Genomic DNA, 27,183 nt, shown 5'->3' with positions numbered 1-27,183 from the left:
AGGGTTAAAAATCTCCCGAAACCTTTCACACTAACTTTTATTTCCTGCATTCTGGTGATTTTTTTATGCACCATTATTTCTGCCTTTTCTTCATTAAATCATCATACATTTTCTGAAGTCCTCATGCTTTTACTAGGGGGAGACAAATGCAGATGTTTTAAATCTTGAGGGGGACGTGTAGCCTGCGTCCCCCCTAAATCTACACCCATGGTCTAAATACAGTAATCATGCATGCACCGCCTGCATCATCAGATTTCTTATCTGAAGGCAACCTGTGACCTGTGATGGTCCACTATCAGTGATCTATAAAGGCAGAGACAATTTTTATCGAAAAAGAGCAGTCTGACCCGACAGACCGGATAAACTGCACTATTACAGAAGTGTCACTCCCAAAACATGAAGGTCCTGAACAAAGACGAGCTGCGTATAGCAGAAGGAGTTCTGCTGAAACACCTCCCCAAGAGTTTAAAGGTATATACACCTCTAAACCGTATCATATGCAGTTCTCAGCATGTACTTATTGTCTCCTGTAAGCCACTGTAACTCTGAACGTTTCGTGCTTTCAGGTTTACGGTTTCCTTCATGGGATCAACAGAGGCAAACCAAGCACACTGGACGTAATCGTTGATGCGTGGCCCGATTTTAGGGTCATTATTTGCCGACCTGACCCCAATGTGAGTTCAAATCCCACTGGAGAGTTGTTTACATCCAGTTTTGTGTGTCACGATCGCTGAATGGAGCGTTTGCTTTGCAGAACAAGCGCGCCCTGGAGTTCATGAAAAAGGTGACATACTTCAGCACCAATGAACAGATTTTAAGAAGAATGCTGAAAGATGAGAATGCAATCGACTGGAGCACTTATTTTCGTATTGTGGGTGAGTTTAGATCACGGTAAAATAATAGGGTTAATAGTTTGTAGCTCTGTAATGAAGCCTAATATAAGCCTACTCATGTAAAGGTCCTGTACTTCAAGGGGAACACCACTCGAAGCTTTAGGTGGTTAGGGACTGTTCGTTATGTATGAGAGGGAAGGGGGTGGTACAAAACAAAATATATTTTAAAATTATTTAATAATTACTGATTTCATTTAATCATTTAATAGGTACTGGGAAAGGAGTAATGAATTTTGATTTAGCTTAGTGGAGAGGCGTTTGACCTTAAATGGTCATGTTTTGTATTTGTTTAACCTCAGAACCCCAAAATCTACATTCGCAAAGCATGTTTTGTTTAAAAATCTTTGAACTCTAACCATTTTTCACAGCCAGAAACTATGAAATATGGTCATTAATAGTGGGTGGCGGTTCATGATTTTTTACCCCAGTCACTATGGGAGGCTCAAGAAAAAAATATTACAATAAGACACACCCCAGTTACACCAAGTACAGTCCCTGCTTTTTTTTTTTTTTAATACAACTGTATTCATATTTGCTGAAACGGACACTCTAACACAGCTGTCAGTTATGTCAGTCACTACATATATCAAGATTATATTACTGCATTGCCTGTTTCTCACCTCAAATGTTTACAGAAGCATAATTTGGTGCAGGTCTATAGTGTTTACTAGAAAATGAGAAAGTTTGTCCGGCCGCTGTGCTTGGTACCTCAGTCGACAATTTCCAACATAGCAAACTCCTTGCAAAGAAAAGTACCAGAATGGTACTAACGTGAATCATTTTTGGCCCACAGGAGCTGACATTTCCCACGCCCCCCTGCTCAAAGAGGTGTCCTCTGACAGAGATGTCAACAACCAATACTATACTCTGGTGCATCTTCTGTATTTACAAGACATCAACCGTCTACTCACACCAGCAACTGAGAGGTGCAGTCAGATCATTAAAATGTGCTTTAAGGTTATGTTCACATATTTCACAAATCTGCATTAATGAAAAGTGAAGTAATATTGTTTCTCGGCTCAGATGAAATGTTATCATAATCTGTTTCTCTATAAATCTGCTTCTCTGCAGTGAGGTAAAATCAAGGATTTCATCTCTTAACCTTTCCCACGTCGACTTGGTGAATAACAACTGGAAGTTTGGAGGGAACGCACAGGGATACAGGAACATTACAAACCTCATCAGTAACTTCCCATCATGCTGCATCACTGACGGCCAGGGTCAGCCGGTGTCCTGGATTCTGGTGTACGATTACTTTGCTATGGGCTTATTGTACACTCTGCCAGAGCACAGAGGAAAAGGCTACGCTAAAGTCCTGATCAGCACCATGGCCAAGAGACTCCACGCTGAGGGCTACCCAGTGTACTGCTTTATAGAAGAGAACAACGAAGTCTCCTATAAGCTCTTTAAAAGCCTGGGCTTCACTGAGGACCCCTCATACAGGGCAATGTGGATGGAGTTCAACTTTTGATTTTGCAACCCTTGTGATAAAACGTATACCTGCCATAGTGATAAATAAATCTGGAATGTAATAATGATAGTGAAGGAGGCATTAACTGATGCAAAATTAAACACTAATAATGTCACCTTTTTCATAGTAGGCGCAGATAAGATAGCCAGTAATTTAATTAAATATTTTTAACATTTAATTAATATTGAACATTTGGTCATTTGTATTTTGCTGGACAGAACATATAATATGTAATTTGTAACAAAATATTCCGACACCTTGTATTTGTGTATTTGAAATACACTAAATTAAACTAATAATAATAATACTAAATTAATCATTCAAACGAGACATATTTTTATCCAGAAGTTTGAATTAAATAAAAAACAACAACTGTACAACAGTTAGTCTTATCAGTCTTTGGCGAAATGCAACAGAATCACATGAGATGTAATGTTGACCGCAGTAATGTGCTCATTGTGAACTGCTGTATTTCCTTTGTGTTTCCCTGTGCTGCAGTGTTAGAGGACACACAAAGAAGGTTACTTTTTTTCTTTTAGGTTGTTTTTAGGTTGGTCTTCGGGTGAAGGGAAGGCGGGGCGCTCAGTATTCTCCTTTACTATTTTGTACTGTATTATTCTCTGCGGTAATGGTACTATTTTGTGTTGTTTGCCCTCATTCAGTTGATTGCGTGCCAAGTTACAGATTTTAGATATGGACTCACTCCATTGCACTTCCCTGTTCCAACGTATCTCGACGGCCATTTTATTATAATTTAGGAGAGGTCATTTTTTCCATGTAGAGAGGTGACCTCAGACACATATTGATGCTACCAAATGCCTAAAGTGTGTTAAAAGCAGTATGGATAAAGTTTATTTTTGTATTTTAATGAAATGCATTTTTGTCATACCAGCATTTTCTATTTTCTATTGATACAATTGATGAACAATTGTATTTTTATATGTTTTTTTTTTTTGTGTGTGTGTGTTTGTGTGTGTGTGTGTGTGTGTCCATATTCTGTATGTGTGTTTGGAGGAGAGATTCAAATTAAACAGCTGTGTTGATTCATGCTCTGTCTGCAATTATCCAGTTATGTAGTTTATCCTATATAGAGTTGCTCTATACATAGAGGCTACCTAATTATATACACACCAATACAGTTATTACTAATCACGGTTTACCAAAATTAAGATATTTTTTGCATACTTCATTATTTTCATGTGTCAGAGAGAGTTTGTTCTCCTTTTCACATTATGCTCAAAACTCCAGTAGGTCCCACATAAGTGGAAATTTTGAGGTACCTTTATTCTAATTGAGTATTATCCTCATATTATTCGCTATACTTGTAAGCCACTTCATTGTGGAGGTAAATATTCTCATTCCACCACATGTGTTTGACAACCCTAGTCACTTGCAATGTTGTAGGCTACAATAATTAAATGACAAAATGTAAATGTAAACATTACAGTTATTGAGGAAAAAAATCAATTTACAGTTACTAATCAAAATGTAATCAAAACATATCTTAATATTTTTTTTTTGGTACTACATTTACATAACATCCATTCTGTTCATCCATCAATTTTTCCGCTTTATGTGTAAAAGTAATCAAGTATATTTAGCACATATTTTGAATACAAGAGTTTGACTTATTTCGAGAATTAAAAAAAACAAAACAATAATATATATATATATATATATATATATACACACACACACACACACACACACACACACATATATACATATATATATACATAGATAGATATTGCAATTTGTATGTTAAAAATATATATAGGTATTAAGATTTTCTACCACAACCTCAGTTTAATATTTTGTTATTTTTGGAAAAAGCAAAAAGCAAAGAAAGGTTGTTTTGTGTGTGTGTGTGTGTGTGTGTGTGTGTGTGTGTGCGTTTGTGTGTTATCTATCTTTGGGGGAGGTTTTTAACATTCCTGTCCATCGTGTAAGATTGGCCGATAAGGGTAGGAATGCTGTGAAAGGTATGATTTTACAGGGAGGAAAAATTTCATTGTCAGAAGTAGTGACAATAACATGACATTAAAAAATTCTCATTTTAAATACTTGGTTTCACTTATGCTCATTATAAGTTTAATGATCTAAAAGTGACGGGGAGGAGACAAAATATATAAAATGAATCCCTGAAGTCTTTAAACATTTGTGGACATGTTCATGATCTTTTACATACTGTACATATAGTTAATAGTGGATGTCCCCACTGCCATCACACAATCACCAGTAGAGCTTTTGTTGTTTGAAAAACCCACATGCAGGCGCTGATTTTGTTGGAAAGGGTTAAAAATCTCCCGAAACCTTTCACACTAACTTTTATTTCCTGCATTCTGGTGATTTTTTTATGCACCATTATTTCTGCCTTTTCTTCATTAAATCATCATACATTTTCTGAAGTCCTCATGCTTTTACTAGGGGGAGACAAATGCAGATGTTTTAAATCTTGAGGGGGACGTGTAGCCTGCGTCCCCCCTAAATCTACACCCATGGTCTAAATACAGTAATCATGCATGCACCGCCTGCATCATCAGATTTCTTATCTGAAGGCAACCTGTGACCTGTGATGGTCCACTATCAGTGATCTATAAAGGCAGAGACAATTTTTATCGAAAAAGAGCAGTCTGACCCGACAGACCGGATAAACTGCACTATTACAGAAGTGTCACTCCCAAAACATGAAGGTCCTGAACAAAGACGAGCTGCGTATAGCAGAAGGAGTTCTGCTGAAACACCTCCCCAAGAGTTTAAAGGTATATACACCTCTAAACCGTATCATATGCAGTCCTCAGCATGTACTTATTGTCTCCTGTAAGCCACTGTAACTCTGAACGTTTCGTGCTTTCAGGTTTACGGTTTCCTTCATGGGATCAACAGAGGCAAACCAAGCACACTGGACGTAATCGTTGATGCGTGGCCCGATTTTAGGGTCATTATTTGCCGACCTGACCCCAATGTGAGTTCAAATCCCACTGGAGAGTTGTTTACATCCAGTTTTTGTGTGTCACGATCGCTGAATGGAGCGTTTGCTTTGCAGAACAAGCGCGCCCTGGAGTTCATGAAAAAGGTGACATACTTCAGCACCAATGAACAGATTTTAAGAAGAATGCTGAAAGATGAGAATGCAATCGACTGGAGCACTTATTTTCGTATTGTGGGTGAGTTTAGATCACGGTATAATAATAGGGTTAATAGTTTGTAGCTCTGTGATGAAGCCTAATATAAGCCTACTCATGTAAAGGTCCTGTACTTCAAGGGGAACACCACTCGAAGCTTTAGGCGGTTAGGGACTGTTCGTTATGTATGAGAGGGAAGGGGGTGGTACAAAACAAAATATATTTTAAAATTATTTAATAATTACTGATTTCATTTAATCATTTAATAGGTACTGGGAAAGGAGTAATGAATTTTGATTTAGCTTAGTGGAGAGGCGTTTGACCTTAAATGGTCATGTTTTGTATTTGTTTAACCTCAGAACCCCAAAATCTACATTCGCAAAGCATGTTTTGTTTAAAATCTTTGAACTCTAACCATTTTTCACAGCCAGAAACTATGAAATATGGTCATTAATAGTGGATGGCGGTTCATGATTTTTTACCCCAGTCACTATGGGAGGCTCAAGAAAAAAATATTACAATAAGACACACCCCAGTTACACCAAGTACAGTCCCTGCTTTTTTTTTTTTTTAATACAACTGTATTCATATTTGCTGAAACGGACACTCTAACACAGCTGTCAGTTATGTCAGTCACTACATATATCAAGATTATATTACTGCATTGCCTGTTTCTCACCTCAAATGTTTACAGAAGCATAATTTGGTGCAGGTCTATAGTGTTTACTAGAAAATGAGAAAGTTTGTCCGGCCGCTGTGCTTGGTACCTCAGTCAACAATTTCCAACATAGCAAACTCCTTGCAAAGAAAAGTACCAGAATGGTACTAACGTGAATCATTTTTGGCCCACAGGAGTTGACATTTCCCACGCCCCCCTGCTCAAAGAGGTGTCCTCTGACAGAGATGTCAACAACCAATACTATACTCCGGTGCATCTTTTGTATTTACAAGACATCAACCGTCTGCTCACACCAGCAACTGAGAGGTGCAGTCAGATCATTAAAATGTGCTTTAAGGTTATGTTCACATATTTCACAAATCTGCATTAATGAAAAGTGAAGTAATATTGTTTCTCGGCTCAGATGAAATGTTATCATAATCTGTTTCTCTATAAATCTGCTTCTCTGCAGTGAGGTAAAATCAAGGATTTCATCTCTTAACCTTTCCCACGTCGGCTTGGTGAACAAGAACTGGAAGTTTGGAGGGAACGCACAGGGATACAGGAGAATTACAAACCTCATCAGTAACTTCCCATCATGCTGCATCACTGACGGCCAGGGTCAGCCGGTGTCCTGGATTCTGGTGTACGATTACTTTGCTATGGGCTTATTGTACACTCTGCCAGAGCACAGAGGAAAAGGCTACGCTAAAGTCCTGATCAGCACCATGGCCAAGAGACTCCACGCTGAGGGCTACCCAGTGTACTGCTTTATAGAAGAGAACAACGAAGTCTCCTATAAGCTCTTTAAAAGCCTGGGCTTCACTGAGGACCCCTCATACAGGGCAATGTGGATGGAGTTCAACTTTTGATTTTGCAACCCTTGTGATAAAACGTATACCTGCCATAGTGATAAATAAATCTGGAATGTAATAATGATAGTGAAGGAGGCATTAACTGATGCAAAATTAAACACTAATAATGTCACCTTTTTCATAGTAGGCGCAGATAAGATAGCCAGTAATTTAATTAAATATTTTTAACATTTAATTAATATTGAACATTTGGTCATTTGTATTTTGCTGGACAGAACATATAATATGTAATTTGTAACAAAATATTCCGACACCTTGTATTTGTGTATTTGAAATACACTAAATTAAACTAATAATAATAATACTAAATTAATCACTCAAACGAGACATATTTTTATCCAGAAGTTTAAATTAAATAAAAAACAACAACTGTACAACAGTTAGTCTTATCAGTCTTTGGCGAAATGCAACAGAATCACATGAGATGTAATGTTGACCGCAGTAATGTGCTCATTGTGAACTGCTGTATTTCCTTTGTGTTTCCCTGTGCTGCAGTGTTAGAGGACACACAAAGGAGGTTAATTTTTTCTTTTAGGTTGTTTTTAGGTTGGTCTTCGGGTGAAGGGAAGGCGGGGCGCTCAGTATTCTCCTTTACTATTTTGTACTGTATTATTCTCTGCGGTAATGGTACTATTTTGTGTTGTTTGCCCTCATTCAGTTGATTGCGTGCCAAGTTACAGATTTTAGATATGGACTCACTCCATTGCACTTCCCTGTTCCAACGTATCTTGACGGCCATTTTATTATAATTTAGGAGAGGTCATTTTTTCCATGTAGAGAGGTGACCTCAGACACATATTGATGCTACCAAATGCCTAAAGTGTGTTAAAAGCAGTATGGATAAAGTTTATTTTTGTATTTTAATGAAATGCATTTTTGTCATACCAGCATTTTCTATTTTCTATTGATACAATTGATGAACAATTGTATTTTTATATGGTTTTTTTATGTGTGTGTGTGTGTGTGTGTGTGTGTGTGTCCATATTCTGTATGTGTGTTTGGAGGAGAGATTCAAATTAAACAGCTGTGTTGATTCATGCTCTGTCTGCAATTATCCAGTTATGTAGTTTATCCTATATAGAGTTGCTCTATACATAGAGGCTACCTAATTATATACACACCAATACAGTTATTACTAATCACGGTTTACCAAAATTAAGATATTTTTTGCATACTTCGTTATTTTCATGTGTCAGAGAGAGTTTGTTCTCCTTTTCACATTATGCTCAAAACTCCAGTAGGTCCCACATAAGTGGAAATTTTGAGGTACCTTTATTCTAATTGAGTATTATCCTCATATTATTCGCTATACTTGTAAGCCACTTCATTGTGGAGGTAAATATTCTCATTCCACCACATGTGTTTGACAACCCTAGTCACTTGCAATGTTGTAGGCTACAATAATTAAATGACAAAATGTAAATGTAAACATTACAGTTATTGAGAAAAAAAATCAATTTACAGTTACTAATCAAAATGTAATCAAAACATATCTTCATATTTTTTTTTGGTACTACATTTACATAACATCCATTCTGTTCATCCATCAATTTTTCCGCTTTATGTGTAAAAGTAATCAAGTATATTTAGCACATATTTTGAATACAAGAGTTTGACTTATTTCGAGAATTAAAAAAAACAAAACAATAATATATATATATATATATATATATATATATATACACACACACACACACACACACACACACACATATATACATATATATATATACATAGATAGATATTGCAATTTGTATGTTAAAAATGTATATAGGTATTAAGATTTTCTACCACAACCTCAGTTTAATATTTTGTTATTTTTGGAAAAAGCAAAAAGCAAAGAAAGGTTGTTTTGTGTGTGTGTGTGTGTGTGTGTGTGTGTGTGTGTGTGTGTTTGTGTGCGTTTGTGTGTTATTTATCTTTGGGGGAGGTTTTTAACATTCCTGTCCATCGTGTAAGATTGGCCGATAAGGGTAGGAATGCTGTGAAAGGTATGATTTTACAGGGAGGAAAAATTTCATTGTCAGAAGTAGTGACAATAACATGACATTAAAAAATTCTCATTTTAAATACTTGGTTTCACTTATGCTCATTATAAGTTTAATGATCTAAAAGTGACGGGGAGGAGACAAAATATATAAAATGAATCCCTGAAGTCTTTAAACATTTGTGGACATGTTCATGATCTTTTACATACTGTACATATAGTTAATAGTGGATGTCCCCACTGCCATCACACAATCACCAGTAGAGCTTTTGTTGTTTGAAAAACCCACATGCAGGCGCTGATTTTGTTGGAAAGGGTTAAAAATCTCCCGAAACCTTTCACACTAACTTTTATTTCCTGCATTCTGGTGATTTTTTTATGCACCATTATTTCTGCCTTTTCTTCATTAAATCATCATACATTTTCTGAAGTCCTCATGCTTTTACTAGGGGGAGACAAATGCAGATGTTTTAAATCTTGAGGGGGACGTGTAGCCTGCGTCCCCCCTAAATCTACACCCATGGTCTAAATACAGTAATCATACATGCACCGCCCTCCCTCGCGGTGAGCGATCGTCAGATTTCTTATCTGAAGGCAACCTGTGACCTGTGATGGTCCACTATCAGTGATCTATAAAGGCAGAAACCATTTTTATCGGAGCAGAGCAGTCTGACCCGACAGACCGGATAAACTGCACTATTACAGAAGCGTCACTCCGGAAACATGAAGGTCCTAAACAAAGACGAGCTGCAGATCGCTGAAGGAGTTCTGCTGAAACACCTCCCCAAGAGTTTAAAGGTATATACACCTTTAAACCATTTCATATGCAGTTCTCAGCATGTACTTATTGTCTCCTGTAAGCCACTGTAACTCTGAGCGTTTCGTGCTTTCAGGTTTACGGTTTCCTTCATGGGATCAACAGAGGCAAACCAACCACACTGGACGTAATCGTTGATACGTGGCCCGATTTTAAGGTCATTATTTGCCGACCTGACCCCAATGTGAGTTCAAATCCCACTGGAGAGTTGTTTACATCCAGTTTTTGTGTGTCACGATCGCTGAATGGAGCGTTTGCTTTGCAGAACAAGCGCGCCCTGGAGTTCATGAAAAAGGTGACATACTTCAGCACCAATGAACAGATTTTAAGAAGAATGCTGAAAGATGAGAATGCAATCGACTGGAGCACTTATTTTCTTATTGCGGGTGAGTTTAGATCACGGTAAAATAATAGGGTTAACAGTTTGTAGCTCTGTGATGAAGCCTAATATAAGCCTACTCATGTAAAGGTCCTGTACTTCAAGGAAAACACAACTCGAAGCTTTAGGTGGTTAGGGACTGTTCGTTATGTATGAGAGGGAAGGGGGTGGTACAAAACATAAAATATATTTTTAATTATTTAATAATTAATATTTTCATTTAATAATTTAATAGGTACTGGGAAGGGAGTAATGAATTTTGATTTGGCTTAGTGGAGAGGCATTTTACCTTAAATGGTTGTGTTTTGTATTTATTTAACCGCAGAACCTCAAAATCTACATTCGCAAAGCATGTTTTCTTTAAAAATCTTTGAAATCACACATTTTTTTTAAACAACTGTATTCATATTTGCTGAAACGGACACTCTAACACAGCTGTCAGTTATGTCAGTCGCTACATATATCAAGATTATATTACTGCATTGCCTGTTTCTCACCTCAAATGTTTACAGAAACATAATTTGGTGCAGGTCTATACTGTTTACCAGAAAATGAGAAAGTTGGTCCGGCCGCTGTGCTTGGTACCTCAGTCGACAATTTCCAACATAGCAAACTCCTTGCAAAGAAAAGTACCAGAATGGTACTAACGTGAATCATTTTTGGCCCACAGGAGCTGACATTTCCCACGCCCCCCTGCTCAAAGAGGTGTCCTCTGACAGAGACGTCAACAACCAATACTATACTCTGGTGCATCTTCTGTATTTACAAGACATCAACCGTCTGCTCACACCAGCAACTGAGAGGTGCAGTCAGATCATTAAAATGTGCTTTAAGGTTATGTTCACATATTTCACAAATCTGCATTAATGAAAAGTGAAGTAATATTGTTTCTCGGCTCAGATGAAATGTTATCATAATCTGTTTCTCTATAAATCTGCTTCTCTGCAGTGAGGTAAAATCAAGGATTTCATCTCTTAACCTTTCCCACGTCGACTTGGTGAATAACAACTGGAAGTTTGGAGGGAACGCACAGGGATACAGTAACATTACAAACCTCATCAGTAACTTCCCATCATGCTGCATCACTGACGGCCAGGGTCAGCCGGTGTCCTGGATTCTGGTGTACGATTACTGTGCTATGGGCTTATTGTACACTCTGCCAGAGCACAGAGGAAAAGGCTACGCTAAAGTCCTGATCAGCACCATGGCCAAGAGACTCCACGCTGAGGGCTACCCAGTGTACTGCTTTATAGAAGAGAACAACGAAGTCTCCTATAAGCTCTTTAAAAGCCTGGGCTTCACTGAGGACCCCTCATACAGGGCAATGTGGATGGAGTTCAACTTTTGATTTTGCAACCCTTGTGATAAAACGTATACCTGCCATAGTGATAAATAAATCTGGAATGTAATAATGATAGTGAAGGAGGCATTAACTGATGCAAAATTAAACACTAATAATGTCACCTTTTTCATAGTAGGCGCAGATAAGATAGCCAGTAATTTAATTAAATATTTTTAACATTTAATTAATATTAAGCATTTGGTCATTTGTATTTTGCTGGACAGAACATATAATATGTAATTTTTAACAAAATATTCCGACACCTTGTATTTGTGTATTTGAAATACACTAAATTAAACTAATAATAATAATAATACTAAATAAATAATTCAAGTGAGACATATTTTTATCCAGAAGTTTAAATTAAAAAACTGTACAACAATTAGTCTTATCAGTCTTTGGCGAAATGACTTTTACTATTTTGTACTGTATTATTCTCTGCCGTAATGGTACTATTTTGTGTTGTTTGCCCTCATTTAGTTGATTGCGTGCCAAGTTACAGATTTTAGATATGGACTCACTCCATTGCACTTCCCTGTTCCAACATATCCTGATGGCCACTTAATTATAATTTAGGAGAGGTCATTTTTTCCATGTAGAGAGGTGACCTCAGATACATATTGATGCTACCAAATGCCTAAAATGTGTTAAAAGCAGTATGGATAAAGTTTATTTTTGTATTTTAATGAAATGCATTTTTGTCATACCAGCATTTTCTATTTTCTATTGATACAATTGATGAACAATTGTATTTTTATGGGGGTTTTTTTTTATGTGTGTGTGTGTCCATATTCTGTATGTGTGTTTGGAGGAGAGATTCAAATTAAACAGCTGTGTTGATTCATGCTCTGTCTGCAATTATCCAGTTATGTAGTTTATCCTTCGTCATTTTCATGTGTCAGAGAGAGTTTGTTCTCCTTTTCACATTATGCTCAAAACTCCAGTAGGTCCCACATCAGTGGAAATTTTGAGGTACCTTTATTTTAATTGAGTATTATCCTCATATTATTCGCTATACTTGTAAGCCACTTCATTGTGGAGGTAAATATTCTCATTCCACCACATGTGTTTGACAACTCGAGTCACTTGCAATGTTGTAGGCTACAATAATTAAATGACAAAATGTAAATGTAAACGTTACAGTTATTGAGAAAAAAAGTAATTCAAATTACAGTTACTAATCAAAATGTAAACAAAACATATGTTAATATTTTCTTTTCGGTATCACGTACATAACATCCATTCTGTTCATCCACTTATTTTTCAGCTTCATGTGTAAAAGTAATTATAGGCCTATATTTAGCAGATTTTGAATGCAAGGGTCCTCGACTTATTTTGAGAATTAATAATAATAATACTTATAATAATAATACTAATAATTTAAAATTTATAAAAAATATGGGAATACATCTTCTGCTAATGGAGGATATTTTCTTCAACTTAACCTGATCGATAGCTCGGACCTCACGCGTCGAAAGTGCGAAACTGAATTGAAGCCTGGAGAAAAAAAAATAAACGATCGCCTTACTGTTTCCTTTCCTTCCTTATAATTCATCCACGTTTCCTTCATTAACAGTAAAAACGTAGTAGTTTTCCTTCATCAGAAATGGCCGTGCAACTGACCGGAGACCAGCTGAAAAGGATTGAAATCCAGCTGAAAAGATTTTTACCTCGATCGCAACAGGTTCGCCCAGCCAGATGAAATACATGACAGTTTGATAAGTCTTCTTTCTGTCGCCTAATGCAAGTCAGTGACTCATATTAGCTTAGTTTGTCGACATAATCACTGCCTTAATAACTTTTTGAAATACTCTTTGATCGCAGTTATTAACTGTACAAGATTACAGTGTAACTACGGCTTTCTTTTTTCAGGTTTATGGTTGCCTGGTCCTCATAAACAGAGTCAGATCAGATCCTGTGAGGATCTTTGTGGACAAATGGCCAGAGTTCAGTGTCGTTGTCTGCAAACCAGAATGTAAAGAGGTAACTACTTATCTGTGTGTATTAGTTGTACAAATATGCGTCTATGCATAAGCAGTATCTTCACATCTCATGGTTCCTACAGAGGGGAGATCTCTTCAAAGACACACTGGTCTTTGCAAATGATGAAGCCATCCTGGAGGGAACCATGCGGGAGTCCTCCATTATTGACTGGACCCAGGGCTTTTGTATTGGTAAGAGCAATAAGCACTTCTGTTCTTTTCATTGTCTCTTGAATAATAACGTTGACATAAGTGCATTTGTCTTTTATGCTATTCTTTTGCTACTAGTACTACTACTACTACTACTACTAATAATAATAATAATAATAATGAACATGTTATTAAATAGTACTTCCCACATCACTCAATAACAGGTGTGATTTTCCACTGCTGTATTTCAGATATAAATTCAGCTGTGCATTTTATTATCTTTTATTTTATTGTGTCCAAAGTCCTCCCATAATTATGGCATATCATTTAGTGATCTGATTACAATGTGCCACCATTTCATTTCATGCCATAAAAACCACAAGAAGTTATGAGCGCAAAGATCACAACCTTAGTGCCATTACAGTATCTGATTGATTATAGGGCCATCCTGTGAGAGCGAAGTGCCAGTGAAACAAACACATGTAAATTAGACAAAATGTAATGAGGAGATTATATTTATCATGAGAACAGACTCTCTATATATATTAGAGTAACGTTGTGATGTTTTGTCTCCAAACACATCAAATTTTTTTACATTTATGGTTTCAAATCTAGGTTAAATAACACAAATCTTTAATCATGTTGATCACTGATGCCCAAAGTGTGGCCGCTGGGCCAAAATTGGTCCACTATAATGTTTGATTTGGTCCACCAAAGGTTTCTAGCAAAAAAAAAAAAAAAAAAAGCTGTTAATACCGTTTTTTTGTTCGTTAAACACATAGGATCCCTAAATTTGAATTATTTTTCATAATCTTGAACATGGCGGGCAGGGTGACACTGCAGGAAGTCAGCCTGGCACGAGTAAGCTAAGGAAAAAAAATGCAGAAATAGAGACAGTGGCACGATTCAGAGGATTCATTTCAATTAAGATGATTTGGGATCCTAGTGGCATTTTGCATCTTAAAAGAACAATACAATAAGTGTTTGCTTTTGAGCCCTTTAGCCCACCATTAAGTCTCATTTTTATTGTTTGGGCACCCCTGATGCAGATCACACAATTTCTCAGAATTAAAAAGAAATACAAATACCAGGTTAAATTTCACACATTTATTAAAAGCTTTTCAGTTACAAAAGAAATAATTCCTTTACATCTGTGCAAGGAATCAATCGTCGTCACATGGAGGTATTCAAAGCACTTGCATCAGAAAAAGACGTGCCCTACAGAGAGGTGGATGTGTGTCACATGATGACACTGCAGGATGTATCCAGCCTTCCCTCTATAGACAGGTAACACCTAACTATGCTGTGATATCTTAAGTGTCTAGTGTGTGACAAGAACTGTTATCTAATGTTTAATAGTTTGTGAATGAAGCAGGGTTTTGCTCTGTTCTGCGGCAGCTCTGGGATCTCATTAGGCTCTCTGGATGAATCACACACTGACTTGGTGAATCAGACGTGGAAGTTTGGTAAGGATGAAATTGCTGTCAGGATGATCCAGAACATGCTCAAACACTTCCCGTCCTGCTGTGTGCTGGACGCAGAGGGAAAGCCGGTGTCCTGGATCTTGACCTACTCGTCCTGTTCAATGGGCGTGTTGTACACTCTGCCAGAGCACAGAGGGAAAGGCTACGCCAAAGTCGTGATCAGCACTCTGGCCAAGAAGCTCCACGCTGAAGGCTACCCAACTTTCTGCTTTATAGAGGAGGAGAACGAGGTCTCCTACAGGCTCTTTAAAAGCCTGGGCTTCACTGAGGACTCCTCGTACAGGGAAACCTGGTTTAAATTCAACGGTTTGTAAATGCTGCAAAGATCACAAGTTTCGCTTCATAGAGTAAAGGGGGAAAAATGCTAGTCAGGAATAAGGGTTAAAAAGCTTTCGTTTTTACCACGTGTTATTTTTTAAGTTCAGGGTCAGTTGCCTTAAACTGAAATAACCTGCTTCATGGAAATGCCCTTACAGATCTCCTGTCACGCTTTTCATCTCTTTTCCACAATTGAAGTCGAGGCATTACTGGATCTGAAATTAAACAAACAAAACAAACGTAACATGACAACAATGACTTTTTTTCTTGATAGCAGAGAACAGCATAACTGTGGTAAACCTTATCAATAGCAAGTAAGCACAGCTGGTATCAGTGTATTGATAGTATGGAAAAAGAGTATTGAGCCATTTCGATATTCAGATTATGCACTAAAAAATCCATGTTTGACAGCACTAGTGTCTTGTGAGCACATGCGGGCTGCGCAGCCTAATCAAGCAGTACTACTGTATTTATTTCTGAAAAAAATCCACGGCAAAAAATAGATATTAAAAGGTCTGACTGCTTTTACCTTTGTTCTGTGAACTCCTCGAGACGAATCAGCCAAGTTTTCCAGTACTTCCACATCAGCTCGGAGCTCAGCTGATGAGCATGGGCAGGTGAGCCGTCCTTGTAGGCGACTACAATGAGTCCATTTTGAACCTGAAGCCGGAAGAGATCAGTTGGATATGAGGGTGTTATATTGTGTGATGCACCTTGGCAGTAATGGGGAGGATTAAACGTTTTATTACGATTAGAATCTGACATCAGATGGAGAGACGGATAAACAATCTGGGTGGAAAACAAAAGAATTAAAAAAGTCACACTTCCCATGTGATCATCATTATGTCAGAAATGTAGAACATAGCTGAGGTACTTAAAACCATCTAATGTGGTTGTGCCCTAAAATTGTAAATTGCTGACTGTCAGTCCAAAGTGAGATTACTTGACTAACATTTGTAACTGAAATATCATTAAATCCACAGAATTTTGCACTGAGTTCAGATTTCAATTTTGAGCATAGGTCCAGGCACATTCATAGAACTGCATTATATGTTGCACGCTTTGCAATTTTACAAAAATGGTTCGATGAGGACCCTCTCATTTCACGGTATGCTTATGGCCAGCAATTTATGAAAGAGTTATAAATATGGGGGTATTAAATATAACTGAATAAATATATAAAAGACCATAATTTGTACATTTCAATGGCTGAGATTACTGCTATTGCTGATATTATTTGTGCTATTTAATTAGTTTTATTTGTATGTGCTTGTGTATGTGCTTATTTTGTGTCGTGTGTGTTCATTATGGCTTGTCTTTACTGTGAATTAAAAGAAAAGAGAGAAAGAGAAAAAAAGGCTCACATTGTTAATCTCAGTAGCTCACCTGGTATTTGTAGTTGCCGTCATTGTTCAGCGCTCCGGCGTAGGCTGCCACCTGAATGGGGTTGTCATATGTGTTGCTCAGGAATGGTTTGGGCTTCTCTGAAGTCTTCCAGTCAATAACACACAGTACACCCCTGTGGACAGAAACAGGCAGTCAAGTCAAGTCTGTGTGGACAAAGTAGAGTTAATCTTTGTCTGCGTATCAGAACGTTCACCTATAGCGAGCGACACAATCCACAATTCCCAGATAGTTCAGTGTATCGTGCTGCACGGTGCTTTCAGTAGCTCTCACGGCGCTGACGTCCTCCAGGACATGAGAGATGCTCCTCATGTATCCCTGGACCTCAGGTGGATACTCTGGTGTCTCTGGAAGATTTCTGTTCTCCCATGATGCATCTGAGGTTAGGATGTCCTCCAAAGCTGAATGGAAAAGCTTCCCTTGCCTAAATAAATCTGATAAAATACAACAATTTTGGTCACTTTTCAGTTTTGTCAGTCTCCAATAAACCTCAAATGATGCAAGATATAATTCAATAGCAGCTTGTATTGAAGACTAGAAATATTATCGGCCTGGCCAATTATTGGGGCTGATATTTGGCATTTTGCCGATTATCTGTATCTAAAAAAAATGTTGCACTCAACCAACACCAGGGAAGGCTGCAATAAATGCAAAGAAAGCTTTACTTTGTAAAACCTCAATTTTTATTCAAATTTTCACTGAACTTTATAAAGAAATTCTGGCTGTAAAGTTCAGTTTTTATGAAACATTTACTAATGGCATTTAAACCAGGTTTTGTGTTGAGAGTTTAATATATATTCTAAATTTTCTTTCATTTCAAATCGGCTCCAAATTTGAAAACTTACTCAGACTGTATTCCTTGAAGCCCTCCTCTCCGAGCTCTGCGACCATCCTCCTCTTCCATCTCTCCAAATAAAAGATCTGCTCTGGGGAAAGGGTCTGCTGAAGGATGCGGGTCACACTCGGTACAGGTGACCTCTCCTTGCCCCGTTTGAACAAAATCCGGGTTGGAGGTCCTGCCTCTTGCTCCTCTGTTTCAGGAGTCTCTTCACAGTGTGAGAAGGGATGAAGAGTTTTAGGTTCCTTCTTCTCTGGTCTCGGGGGCGTCTGGGCTTTGACAACGGGTCCATAGATGTGCTCGTCCTCCACCTGCAGGGTCTCTGGAGTTTGGGAACTGACCCTGGATGACATGACTGACTTCACTAGAGAAGAGTAGCGCTCACTGTCCACTGAGCTGTATGGGTTGTGTTTCTTTGGGGATGTTAGGCAATGACAAGCAGAGAAATTGCTCGTAAAGAGGGAGGTGCACTGAGGGACAATGATGCCCCCCACGCACACCACCCGCTTCAAAGTGAACATTGTGTCGACTTCCGCACAACAATTGTGAAAGACAATGAGTTTTTAGCTATCCAAAAGTTACGTGTCTAGTGTTTTTAACAGTACGTCTAAGATTTTTGCCTTCATTTTGGTGACGGTACTTGCCCAAACATGTTCCTGAAAGACTCGTGAGGATGTATTATAGGGAAGTCCAAACGCACCAAACACACTCGACTGTTTCCGTACGACTTCCCTACTCGGTTGCAAATGCTTCCGTGGCTGGGAATTGTAGTTCTCAGGTGTCACTCGTTTTACCGCATTTGTGAAGGTAGAAACTACATTACCCATATTGTGCAGTGTATCGTTGAAATACACTCGTGTGTTTACTGTGCAGGCGATACTGATTGGTTTTAGTTAATGTAATATTTCTCATTTTTGTAATTGTGAAGGAGAAACGATTTAGCATGTTTTGGTAGATTGTTTTTATGTCACCTCTTCTTGGTTTGATTCATAAAAGTACCCCCCCCCCCCCAATACGCTAATCAAAAAGGATAACAAAACGAAGCGTCTGATTGGGTTACAAATTAATCGTGGCATTTAGAAATTTTAGGTTGCCCAGTCAAATTAATTTCAAGGCGAAATTTAATCTGACATCATTCATTATTTATACATTCCTATGAGATTTATTATACATACATATATTATATTTAACATGTCTTTTATTACATTATTTTCCAGTGTATGTATTCTGCTACCTTTTGCACTGATATACATGACTGACTTCCCCTAAATCATTTTCAACTTGAAAACTTTTCTTGAAATAACATTATTTACGTTTAATAACATTCTAATACTGGGAACATTTTATCTATAAGAAAAAAGTGTATGAATGACCTAGATTTAGTGTGTTTCATAAAATACTCCTTCTTGTTTGAAAGCCCTTAAATGCATGATACTTAAGTAATGAAACTGTGAAGCATAATACATGAATATGATTTACAACAAAAGCCCCCTCATTCATTTTATCACCATTTATTTTCGTTATAAATATGTTTATTTTTGTACATTTGACACTCAAACTTAATTTTGTAAAAAAAAAAAAATCTGACATCATCCAGATGGGGGCGAAAAAAACGGTTTGACAGCTCGGCAGCTAACCAGCCAGCCGAGAGGGAGAGCTTCCTGTATATACTTGTAGTTTAGTTATTTGGGTTGTTGGCCTGTCCTTGCCGTCCCGTCGATAAGAACCATCATGACATCCACTATAGACGAAAGCAACAAAGAAAAGGTAAGTTAAATGTGTCTCGGCATTTAAACTGCACCAAATCCCAGCCCAGGTAGCATTAAGCTAGCTAACATTAACGGTTGCTTTTTGGCTAACTTACTGCCGCTAACTTGTGTTGTTTTCTGTCCGCACAACGCTAGCCTCTGGCTAAAGCTAGCGAACGCTTGATCGATAAAGCTATCAAGAAGTGTTCAGTGTCAAATTGCATTTATGCAGGGAGTAAAATTGGTGTTACTCAACACACTGGACGTGTTGAAACACGCGACCGTTAACGCTAATTGTTTAGCACAGCAGACGCCGTAAAAGTGACAGAAAAGTGACATGGCCTGAATGGCATTAAATGATCTTTCCCCCCCTTTACCACTGCGTTTTAACTCCGTTAAATGACTCCATTGCAGAGCTGTGCAGCACACTGGTCTGAGACAACTCAATGGACTTGTATTGAGTTAAAATAAACAACATGCTGACAGGTGTCTTACTAACTTTATCGTGTCCCTCTTGGTTAAATTTAGCATATTATGTTTCTGAGAGGTGTTAATTCAGCTGTATGTGTATTTTGGAGGATGCAGTTTGCGGTGCTGTTGAATTGTGTAGAGCAATACTGAGAGGAGTTTCTAATATTTTGATCATCGCAACCATATAAAGGAGGCAAGATAGCAAACTATACCCTCTAAAGCGCCCATTAAGTTGTATCAACACATCTCTAAAATGGTTACAACAAGAATAAACATTATATCCTTCGTGATGGATGTACTTAATAAGCTGAGAAAATTAGACCTTCTCTATGTCACAAAACTGTTTGTCTGATGAAGATCTAGCAGCGAAACATGACATTAAAATAATGAGTTTTATGAGTTAGACAGTGTGTGGGAGTTTCTCTCCAAATTGCATCTAATTAACTGACAACTGAATGTAAGGTGTATATGTTTATCAGCAGCAGAGGGAGTAGTAGAGACAATGTTTTATGTTTATTTTATGCCATCATCATGTAACAGATCAACAAGGGTGTGAAACTAGGCCCAAAGCCAAAGCGGGGCTGGAGTCTGTGTCTACAGGCAAACTGCCTTGAGACCTTTACCCAACACTACCTATACTCTTCAAGCTTTTCTCACGGATGAATGATTTCTAAGGGCCCCAATGCACATTAGGAATTAAAAAAACAAACATACCAATGTACTCTGGAGTGAGTTTGACCCCTCGAGCTCTATGGATTAAGACTGTTCCCATTCTGTCTTATTTTCCTGTGGTGTATCAAGCCTCCAATCTCAGTTTGTCCTCACTGTAAAGTTGTAGCAACTCAGGGTTGGTGGCTGAATAAGACAGAGGGTGATGACTTTGGGCTCTTAATATTATAGCTGCTAACATTACATTCTTCTGTCCTAAATGTATTGTCAAGCTAAGAAAGACTCCAGAAACTGAGGATTGTTATTGCTGCATTACTGGTTACAACTTTGATGATATTGATATATGTTACTTATGAACAATTGCTTATTTTTTTTTTGTTTTGTTGAACCAGTATTCAAAAATGCAGCAGTTATGAGCTGTGTTTGATTAGCGTCTCTGCAACATGAAGTCCCACGTTTTTAGTTTTCACTCTAAATCCTCAGTACTGTACAGAAATGCCAAAGAGGCAATGCTGTAAATTTACTGTCGAATCAAACCAAATAGAAATTAATTTAACTATGATATATGTTTATGATTAGTCAAGAGGCCTGTTTTTACATGACATGATATTTTTGCATAACCTTGGTGTATTCCTTCTTTTTAGATGCGCTCTGTGTCTGTGGATCTAAACCATGATGCCTCTCTTATCATTGACATTCCTGATGCTCTCTGTGAAAGGGACAAAGTCAAGTTTACTGTCCATACAAAGGTAAAAAAAAAAAAATTGTACCCCAACACATTTACCTACTCAGTATCGAAAAATATTCTACAATGGTATTTGCTGATATGTTGACAGTTTTTTTGTTTATTCCCAGACCACACTTAGCTCTTTCCAGAAGCCAGAGTTCTCCGTTCCCAGGCAGCACGAAGACTTCATCTGGCTACATGACACTCTGGTTGAGACAGAGGAATATGCTGGCCTAATAGTAAGTTGGACTATGTGCAGACATGACTCACATATATAGACACAGACTGTAATATTGTCTTTGGCATCTGTACACTCAGTGACAAAAGAGGAAATTTAAACACATGACACAGAAAAATGTTCTTTTACAGAAGTGTATTAGTATATAACGCATCAAGATCATTTAACCTTTCATGAATCTTAAGTCATTTTTTTCCTGATTTATCAATCATAGATTCCTCCAGCGCCTCCAAAGCCTGACTTTGAGAGCCCAAGAGAGAAGATGCACAAGCTGGGGGAAGGTGAAGCCACTATGACAAAGGAGGAGTACACTAAAATGAAGCAGGAGCTGGAGGCGTGAGTGTGACACTACAACAAAACACCTTATATTAGACAGTGTTGTGTTATATCCCTTAGAAAAGTCAGTAAAATGTTGTTTAATAAACATCCTCTTGCTGTGTCTTTTTTTCTCTTTAGTGAGTACCTGGCTGTGTTCAAGAAAACTGTCCAAGTGCACGAAGTCTTCCTGCAGAGATTGTCCTCTCACCCCGTTTTAAGCAAAGACAGAAACTTCCAGATTTTCTTAGAGTATGATCAGGATGTGAGTTCCCCATAATGCTGACTTCCTTTCCTGAACTGTCAGTTGGAAAGAGAGGAAGTAGAGTTTACTGGAGCACTTGTGACACATGGCTTACATCCTGCTGTGATCAGCAGTTATGCTTATCTATGTCGTCTTTGTTAGTCAGTAGCTGTGGTGTTTGCTAAGAGTTAAAGAGAATTCTCATCTACTCAGATTTCACTTGCACTGTAGGTTGCTTAAGATAAAACCGTCCGCTACACAAGTGTAATATAAAGTAGTTAAACTCTTTATACGCTCAGGTGCTAGTCTGATAAAAGAGCATAGGCCACATGTCTTTATGGACCATATTATGACAACTAATAATAAATTCAAAACGTACAATCATAAACAGTATTTCTAGTTTCTACTTACTTCTTGCAGCAGCATATAATAAATCAAATTCCTCTCACAGATTTTTTATGTGTTCTCTCTTAATCTCTGTCGTTTTAGCTCACTGTGAGAAGAAAGAATGCCAAGGAAATGTTTGGAGGATTCTTTAAAAACATGGTGAAGTCAGCTGATGAGGTCCTTATCTCAGGAATAAAGGTGAGGCCCATCCATGATCTGCTCACATTATATGTACGACAGCATTACAGATGCTGTGTCGTAGCCGCTTCCCCATTGACTGTTGTGTCTTTGATACCTACACAGGAAGTGGATGACTTTTTCGAGCAGGAGAAGACGTTCCTGCTCGACTACTACAGCAAGATAAAAGATTCCACTGCCAAAGCGGAGAAAATGACCCGCTCGCACAAAAGTACTGCAGCGTTTTGACATTGCCACATTTAGTTTGATTTTGAGATGAGTATAAAAAATGAATTACTGTTTGGAATTCGCTTAGTTTTTTGACTGCTAATTTCTTTCATTACAGATATTGCGGATGATTACATTCACATCTCTGCTACTCTGAACAGTCTCTCTGCTGATGATACCACAGCAAATAAAAAGTGAGTTTAATGTATAATTCAATTGTTTTCATGCAGAGACACACTTTCTGTCGAAGATTGTAAGCGCTTGTTCTCTTTCGACCTCATATTTCGCGACAAATCCCTGCTTATATTGATGATTTTGAAAAGATAGATTGTGATTATATTTGCACTCTTATATTAAATCACATCATTAGCAAGACATAACTACAGAGTTTTCCATGATAATATCTGTACTTTTTTCTCAGGCACCTGGAGAAGTTGTCGGACCTGTTTGAGAAGCTCAGAGTAAGTGCAGCCGCCATTGTAAATATTTGTTCTTATTTCTACATATGTTGCGGTAGCTGCTACATGTATTTATTTGTGTCCCTGCAGAAAGTGGAGGGAAGAGTCGCATCTGACCAGGAGCTGAAACTCACAGAGCTGCTCAGATATTACATGAGAGACATCCAGGCTGCCAAGGTTAGACATGTTACCTCCGCCTTCATAAGAGATGTAGAGATTCACAGATGTGTTGCTTGTTTTATGAAGTTCACATGTTGCTGTGTTTCAAATACTATGCAACCATTCCACCCTAACAGAACTATACTTGTTGAAATAAGAAACACTGCTATGTGCAACCAGTTGAACCTCGTTGTCGTAAATCTCATGAAAATTTCTGGAGTTAAGATGAAGAGAAAAATCTGCATTACTCAGAAGGCAAAGCAGCCATTTTCCAGTCAACATAGGATGGGAGATAATAGTTGTATTCAGCGTAAGGACTAATTGAGTATTTATTCAAAATAAATAATTGCACCTGAAGCGTAATAAGAAACCATGTTTTGAAAAACAGAAGTGTGTGAAAGCACATGGTATGTCAAAATCCATCTTTTGCGAACATGAAAGTGTAGGCAAGTCGTCTCAGTTAAAATATTTCAAGTGCACTTGTCTTAGTTTCCTCATTCCTTCTTTTATTTCTCATGTTAAACTCTCTGCAACATGTCAGGACCTTCTGTACAGGCGAGCCCGGGCGTTAGTCGACTACGAGAACTCTAATAAGGCCTTGGATAAGGCTCGACTGAAGAGCAAGGACATTCCCCAGGCAGAGGAGCACCAGCAGCAGTGCCTGCAGAAATTTGACAAGCTCTCAGAGTCTGGAAAGAAAGGTTTGTGCATCCGTGCATGTGAAACGCAGGCTCATTCTGTACTTGTTTCTTCGTGTGTAAAGCAGTATGCGCGGTGCATGCCCTTTTCTAATCGGATGCTGTTATTCTCAGAACTGACCAGTTTCAAGGGCAGGCGTGTTGTGGCCTTCAGGAAGAACCTCATAGAGATGGCTGAGCTGGAGATAAAACATGCCAAGGTGAGCAGCAAAATACAGCCGACTGATTATAAATTACTATTAAACACCCAAAGTGCCATTAATTAATCTCAGATACCCCTCTAAACCTCATCAGCAGTAAAATCTCAATCATCATCTTCAGATATGAAAGGTAATGAATATAAAAAATATTATACATTTATATGTATTAAAAGTAAAATACATAAACTGAAAATGCAAAAGAAGTTTGTCAAAATAAAGTTTATAGATGTAGCTTTGAATAGCATGTTATAAATGTAATTACTGCAAAAAGTCATACAAGCCGTAAGACTGGCACAAAACTAAAAGAATAAGTGCATATATTTTGTCACCTTATGTTTCCTTTCACACGACCTTTTCCCTCTTCGCTTGTTCCAGGAGAAAGGATGAACTTTTAAATCAGAAATGAAATCTAAATATATTTATCCTTTTCCCTGGCCGAAGCCCAATATGTGTGATAATAGTATTATCCAGGTTTATAATCGCTGTCTTTTCAGCCTCATCTTCAACTCTTAATCCTTTCAGTAAGTCTGCTCTGTGGGGTTGACTTGACTTTGATTTATGCTCACCTTGATACTCATGCACTTGAGGGCCTTCTTGTAGATTTGTCTGTGTCAAGGTCATGGCGGTCCTCCCTGTTTCTTTACAAAATCATCCAGCAGCGTTTAAATGGAATCAGGCAGACGGTAAACAACAAACCGTGTATCAGTTCATTGGATGAGAGCTTGACAGTGAAATTAGGTGAGGCCAGCAAATAATTCCATTAGCAGTTTTGCTAGACATCATTGCTGTCCAGAGTTAAAATATTTTAACTTTTTGCTACCCTCCATGACAGAATTTACAACAGGAATTTACGTAGCTCCCTCATAATGAGAAAACATGGGCAATCTGGACAATTGCTTGACATTGCTAGAGTAAGTAAAGACAGAAAGAAAAGAAACTAAAGAAATAATAAACACGAACTCATTTTATATATTCTATGTCATTCTTTATAAACAATAAAACATCACCATTGCAACATATTGTCTTGTATGTTTCTTTTTATCGTCCTGCCATTTTTAGTTATTTTCCCCTTGCCATCCAGAAGCTTCTGCTGTCTAACATCTGCCTGATTCTTTGTGAATGTTCATCATTCAGTTTAATTAAAAATGAAAAAACAACTTTTTAAAGTTTCCATTAGTGAAATATGTTGCTTGCACTTGCAGATGCATGAAATAGAATACCTAAAAACCTGTTTGTAACCAGGATACATGTGTGCATTTACATGTTTTATTTGGTGAGATGTTGGATGTCCTCATGACTTAGAACAGAACAGACTCTTTGCTTCGGGAGTATTCCTACTGTTTTTTTTCTGTCTCCACAGAACAACGTGACTCTATTGCAGGGATGCATTGACCTGCTCAAGAGCAACTGACAAGTATTCAAGTATTCCTGTCCTACCATCACCAAGTGACCAGTCATAGAAAATGGAAACCTGGCATCCCCGGGGCCTTGCATGGACATGAATCCCTATCTCTGCTCCCACCCATGGGTCTGATGCCACTCAAAAACCCTGCACGAGACTAAGTGTCTTGTAAGCAGAATGTCTTCATGTTTACAGAGTCCCTGCCCTCTGGTCCAAGGTCCATCCTTTTCCATTATTTATGGAAGTCTCGATGTGAATGCCTCCAGAGAAATGAGGCTGCCAACATTAAGGTCTTCCATTCCTTTGCAGCACCAATAGAGGTGATTATCCTTTTTTCCTAATTAATTTCTCCACTCTTTATTCACATTATGCACATAGTACACATCTTGCCTTTTGATCATATTTTTGCCTCATAAATTCTGACTCTAAGCTTGTCTCTCATGTACACTTTTACTTTTTTTTATTAAGGCTTAGTGCATGTTTTTCGCATAGCCGTAACCTAAGTTTTATGATTCTTTTGGGACTTTTTTGTTTGCTAATGGAACAGTTATACAGAAGCAAAAATAGTGCCTGAAAAAAACATCCTAATGATCTGCATTCCTGGGCTCTGAGATTAGTGTACAAACCAACCAACCCTCTATTAAGAAAAAAACCTCTTGACTGACTTATAAGATGAGACAGATCGTCTTCTGGTGTTCTAAAATAGCTGCTCTTCACCTCAGGAATGGACAGTTGGATCAGTCCCCACATTCTTGTTTGTAAGAAGTGACCTGAGATCACACAGTTATCAAAGATGCACATTGCTTTTGCAAATGTGGATGAATCACAGAAGATCAATGAAAAGAAAAATTCAATCGGCAGGTTATCTGAACATCTAGCGTGCAAAATCAACATCTGCATTTTAGTTCTGTTTGCACAAGGCACTCATAATACCCCTGCACTACATTTATCATGTCCCCAGCAGCTTATTTACCCAAACCACCTCTGCCCAGTCACTTTTTGGTGTGTAATTATTGTTTTTTCTTTTTTTTTTTTTACTTTTCCCCTTTCTTATTAATGGGGTCTCATGTATCAGACCTGACATATTGACCAGATCCTCTAAACATTTTATTTAAAGCAGTTATGAAAAAAAAGATGCACTAAAAAGATGGAAAAATACTTTACAATCATGACCAGGCTCAGTGGAGTGTTAAAATACATTATAGTTTTTTAAGAAATTGAATGTATTTCTAATGGATTCCAACTGTGTGAATTCCTTTACATTATGCTTTTCTTACAGAACATTAGCATTTTTATAAATTTGTGATAATGGCATTGAATAAATCCTACTTTCCCAAGA

General features: G+C 37.8%; 6 protein-coding genes across 6 annotated transcripts; 5 read left to right on the top strand and 1 right to left on the bottom strand.

Moving 5' to 3' along the window:
- Positions 1-342: 342 nt before the first annotated feature.
- Positions 343-3,411, top strand: LOC148187709 (glycine N-acyltransferase-like protein 3). Its single transcript, XM_088086421.1, has 5 exons — positions 343-471; positions 567-674; positions 755-875; positions 1,687-1,819; positions 1,965-3,411. Exons 1-5 carry the CDS (start codon positions 397-399, stop codon positions 2,362-2,364), a joined length of 837 nt encoding a protein of 278 aa, XP_087942547.1. The 5' UTR covers positions 343-396; the 3' UTR covers positions 2,365-3,411.
- Positions 3,412-4,995: 1,584 nt separating this feature from the next.
- Positions 4,996-8,059, top strand: LOC148187708 (glycine N-acyltransferase-like protein 3). The gene is made up of 5 exons (XM_088086410.1): positions 4,996-5,126; positions 5,222-5,329; positions 5,411-5,531; positions 6,342-6,474; positions 6,620-8,059. Exons 1-5 carry the CDS (start codon positions 5,052-5,054, stop codon positions 7,017-7,019), a joined length of 837 nt encoding a protein of 278 aa, XP_087942536.1. The 5' UTR covers positions 4,996-5,051; the 3' UTR covers positions 7,020-8,059.
- A 1,489-nt stretch (positions 8,060-9,548) lies between these two features.
- LOC121954437 (glycine N-acyltransferase-like protein 3) lies at positions 9,549-12,393 on the top strand. Its single transcript, XM_088086857.1, has 5 exons — positions 9,549-9,807; positions 9,903-10,010; positions 10,092-10,212; positions 10,876-11,008; positions 11,154-12,393. The coding sequence occupies exons 1-5, from the start codon at positions 9,733-9,735 to the stop codon at positions 11,551-11,553; spliced, it is 837 nt and encodes a 278-aa protein (XP_087942983.1). The 5' UTR covers positions 9,549-9,732; the 3' UTR covers positions 11,554-12,393.
- A 678-nt stretch (positions 12,394-13,071) lies between these two features.
- On the top strand, positions 13,072-15,525 carry LOC121954439 (glycine N-acyltransferase-like protein 3). Its single transcript, XM_042501936.2, has 5 exons — positions 13,072-13,231; positions 13,420-13,530; positions 13,613-13,721; positions 14,840-14,966; positions 15,078-15,525. The coding sequence occupies exons 1-5, from the start codon at positions 13,154-13,156 to the stop codon at positions 15,475-15,477; spliced, it is 825 nt and encodes a 274-aa protein (XP_042357870.1). The 5' UTR covers positions 13,072-13,153; the 3' UTR covers positions 15,478-15,525.
- On the bottom strand, positions 14,772-18,455 carry mgme1 (mitochondrial genome maintenance exonuclease 1). Its single transcript, XM_042501934.2, has 5 exons — positions 17,731-18,455; positions 17,082-17,319; positions 16,868-17,000; positions 16,011-16,141; positions 14,772-15,696 (listed from the first exon to the last, which is right to left on the bottom strand). Exons 1-5 carry the CDS (start codon positions 18,242-18,244, stop codon positions 15,657-15,659), a joined length of 1,056 nt encoding a protein of 351 aa, XP_042357868.1. The 5' UTR covers positions 18,245-18,455; the 3' UTR covers positions 14,772-15,656.
- An 873-nt stretch (positions 18,456-19,328) lies between these two features.
- On the top strand, positions 19,329-27,183 carry snx5 (sorting nexin 5). Its single transcript, XM_042502708.2, has 13 exons — positions 19,329-19,490; positions 21,256-21,360; positions 21,467-21,577; positions 21,791-21,912; positions 22,033-22,156; positions 22,625-22,720; positions 22,826-22,931; positions 23,046-23,121; positions 23,349-23,388; positions 23,476-23,562; positions 24,086-24,245; positions 24,357-24,442; positions 25,803-27,183. The coding sequence occupies exons 1-13, from the start codon at positions 19,455-19,457 to the stop codon at positions 25,851-25,853; spliced, it is 1,200 nt and encodes a 399-aa protein (XP_042358642.1). The 5' UTR covers positions 19,329-19,454; the 3' UTR covers positions 25,854-27,183.

The sequence above is a fragment of the Plectropomus leopardus genome, chromosome 13 (assembly GCF_026936395.1).
Source record: "Plectropomus leopardus strain MGB_pleo_1.0 chromosome 13, ASM2693639v1, whole genome shotgun sequence".
Taxonomy (NCBI): domain Eukaryota; kingdom Metazoa; phylum Chordata; class Actinopteri; order Perciformes; family Serranidae; genus Plectropomus; species Plectropomus leopardus.
The sequence above is the reverse complement of the archived record's forward strand: the minus strand, read 5'-3'. Positions and strand labels throughout refer to the sequence as shown.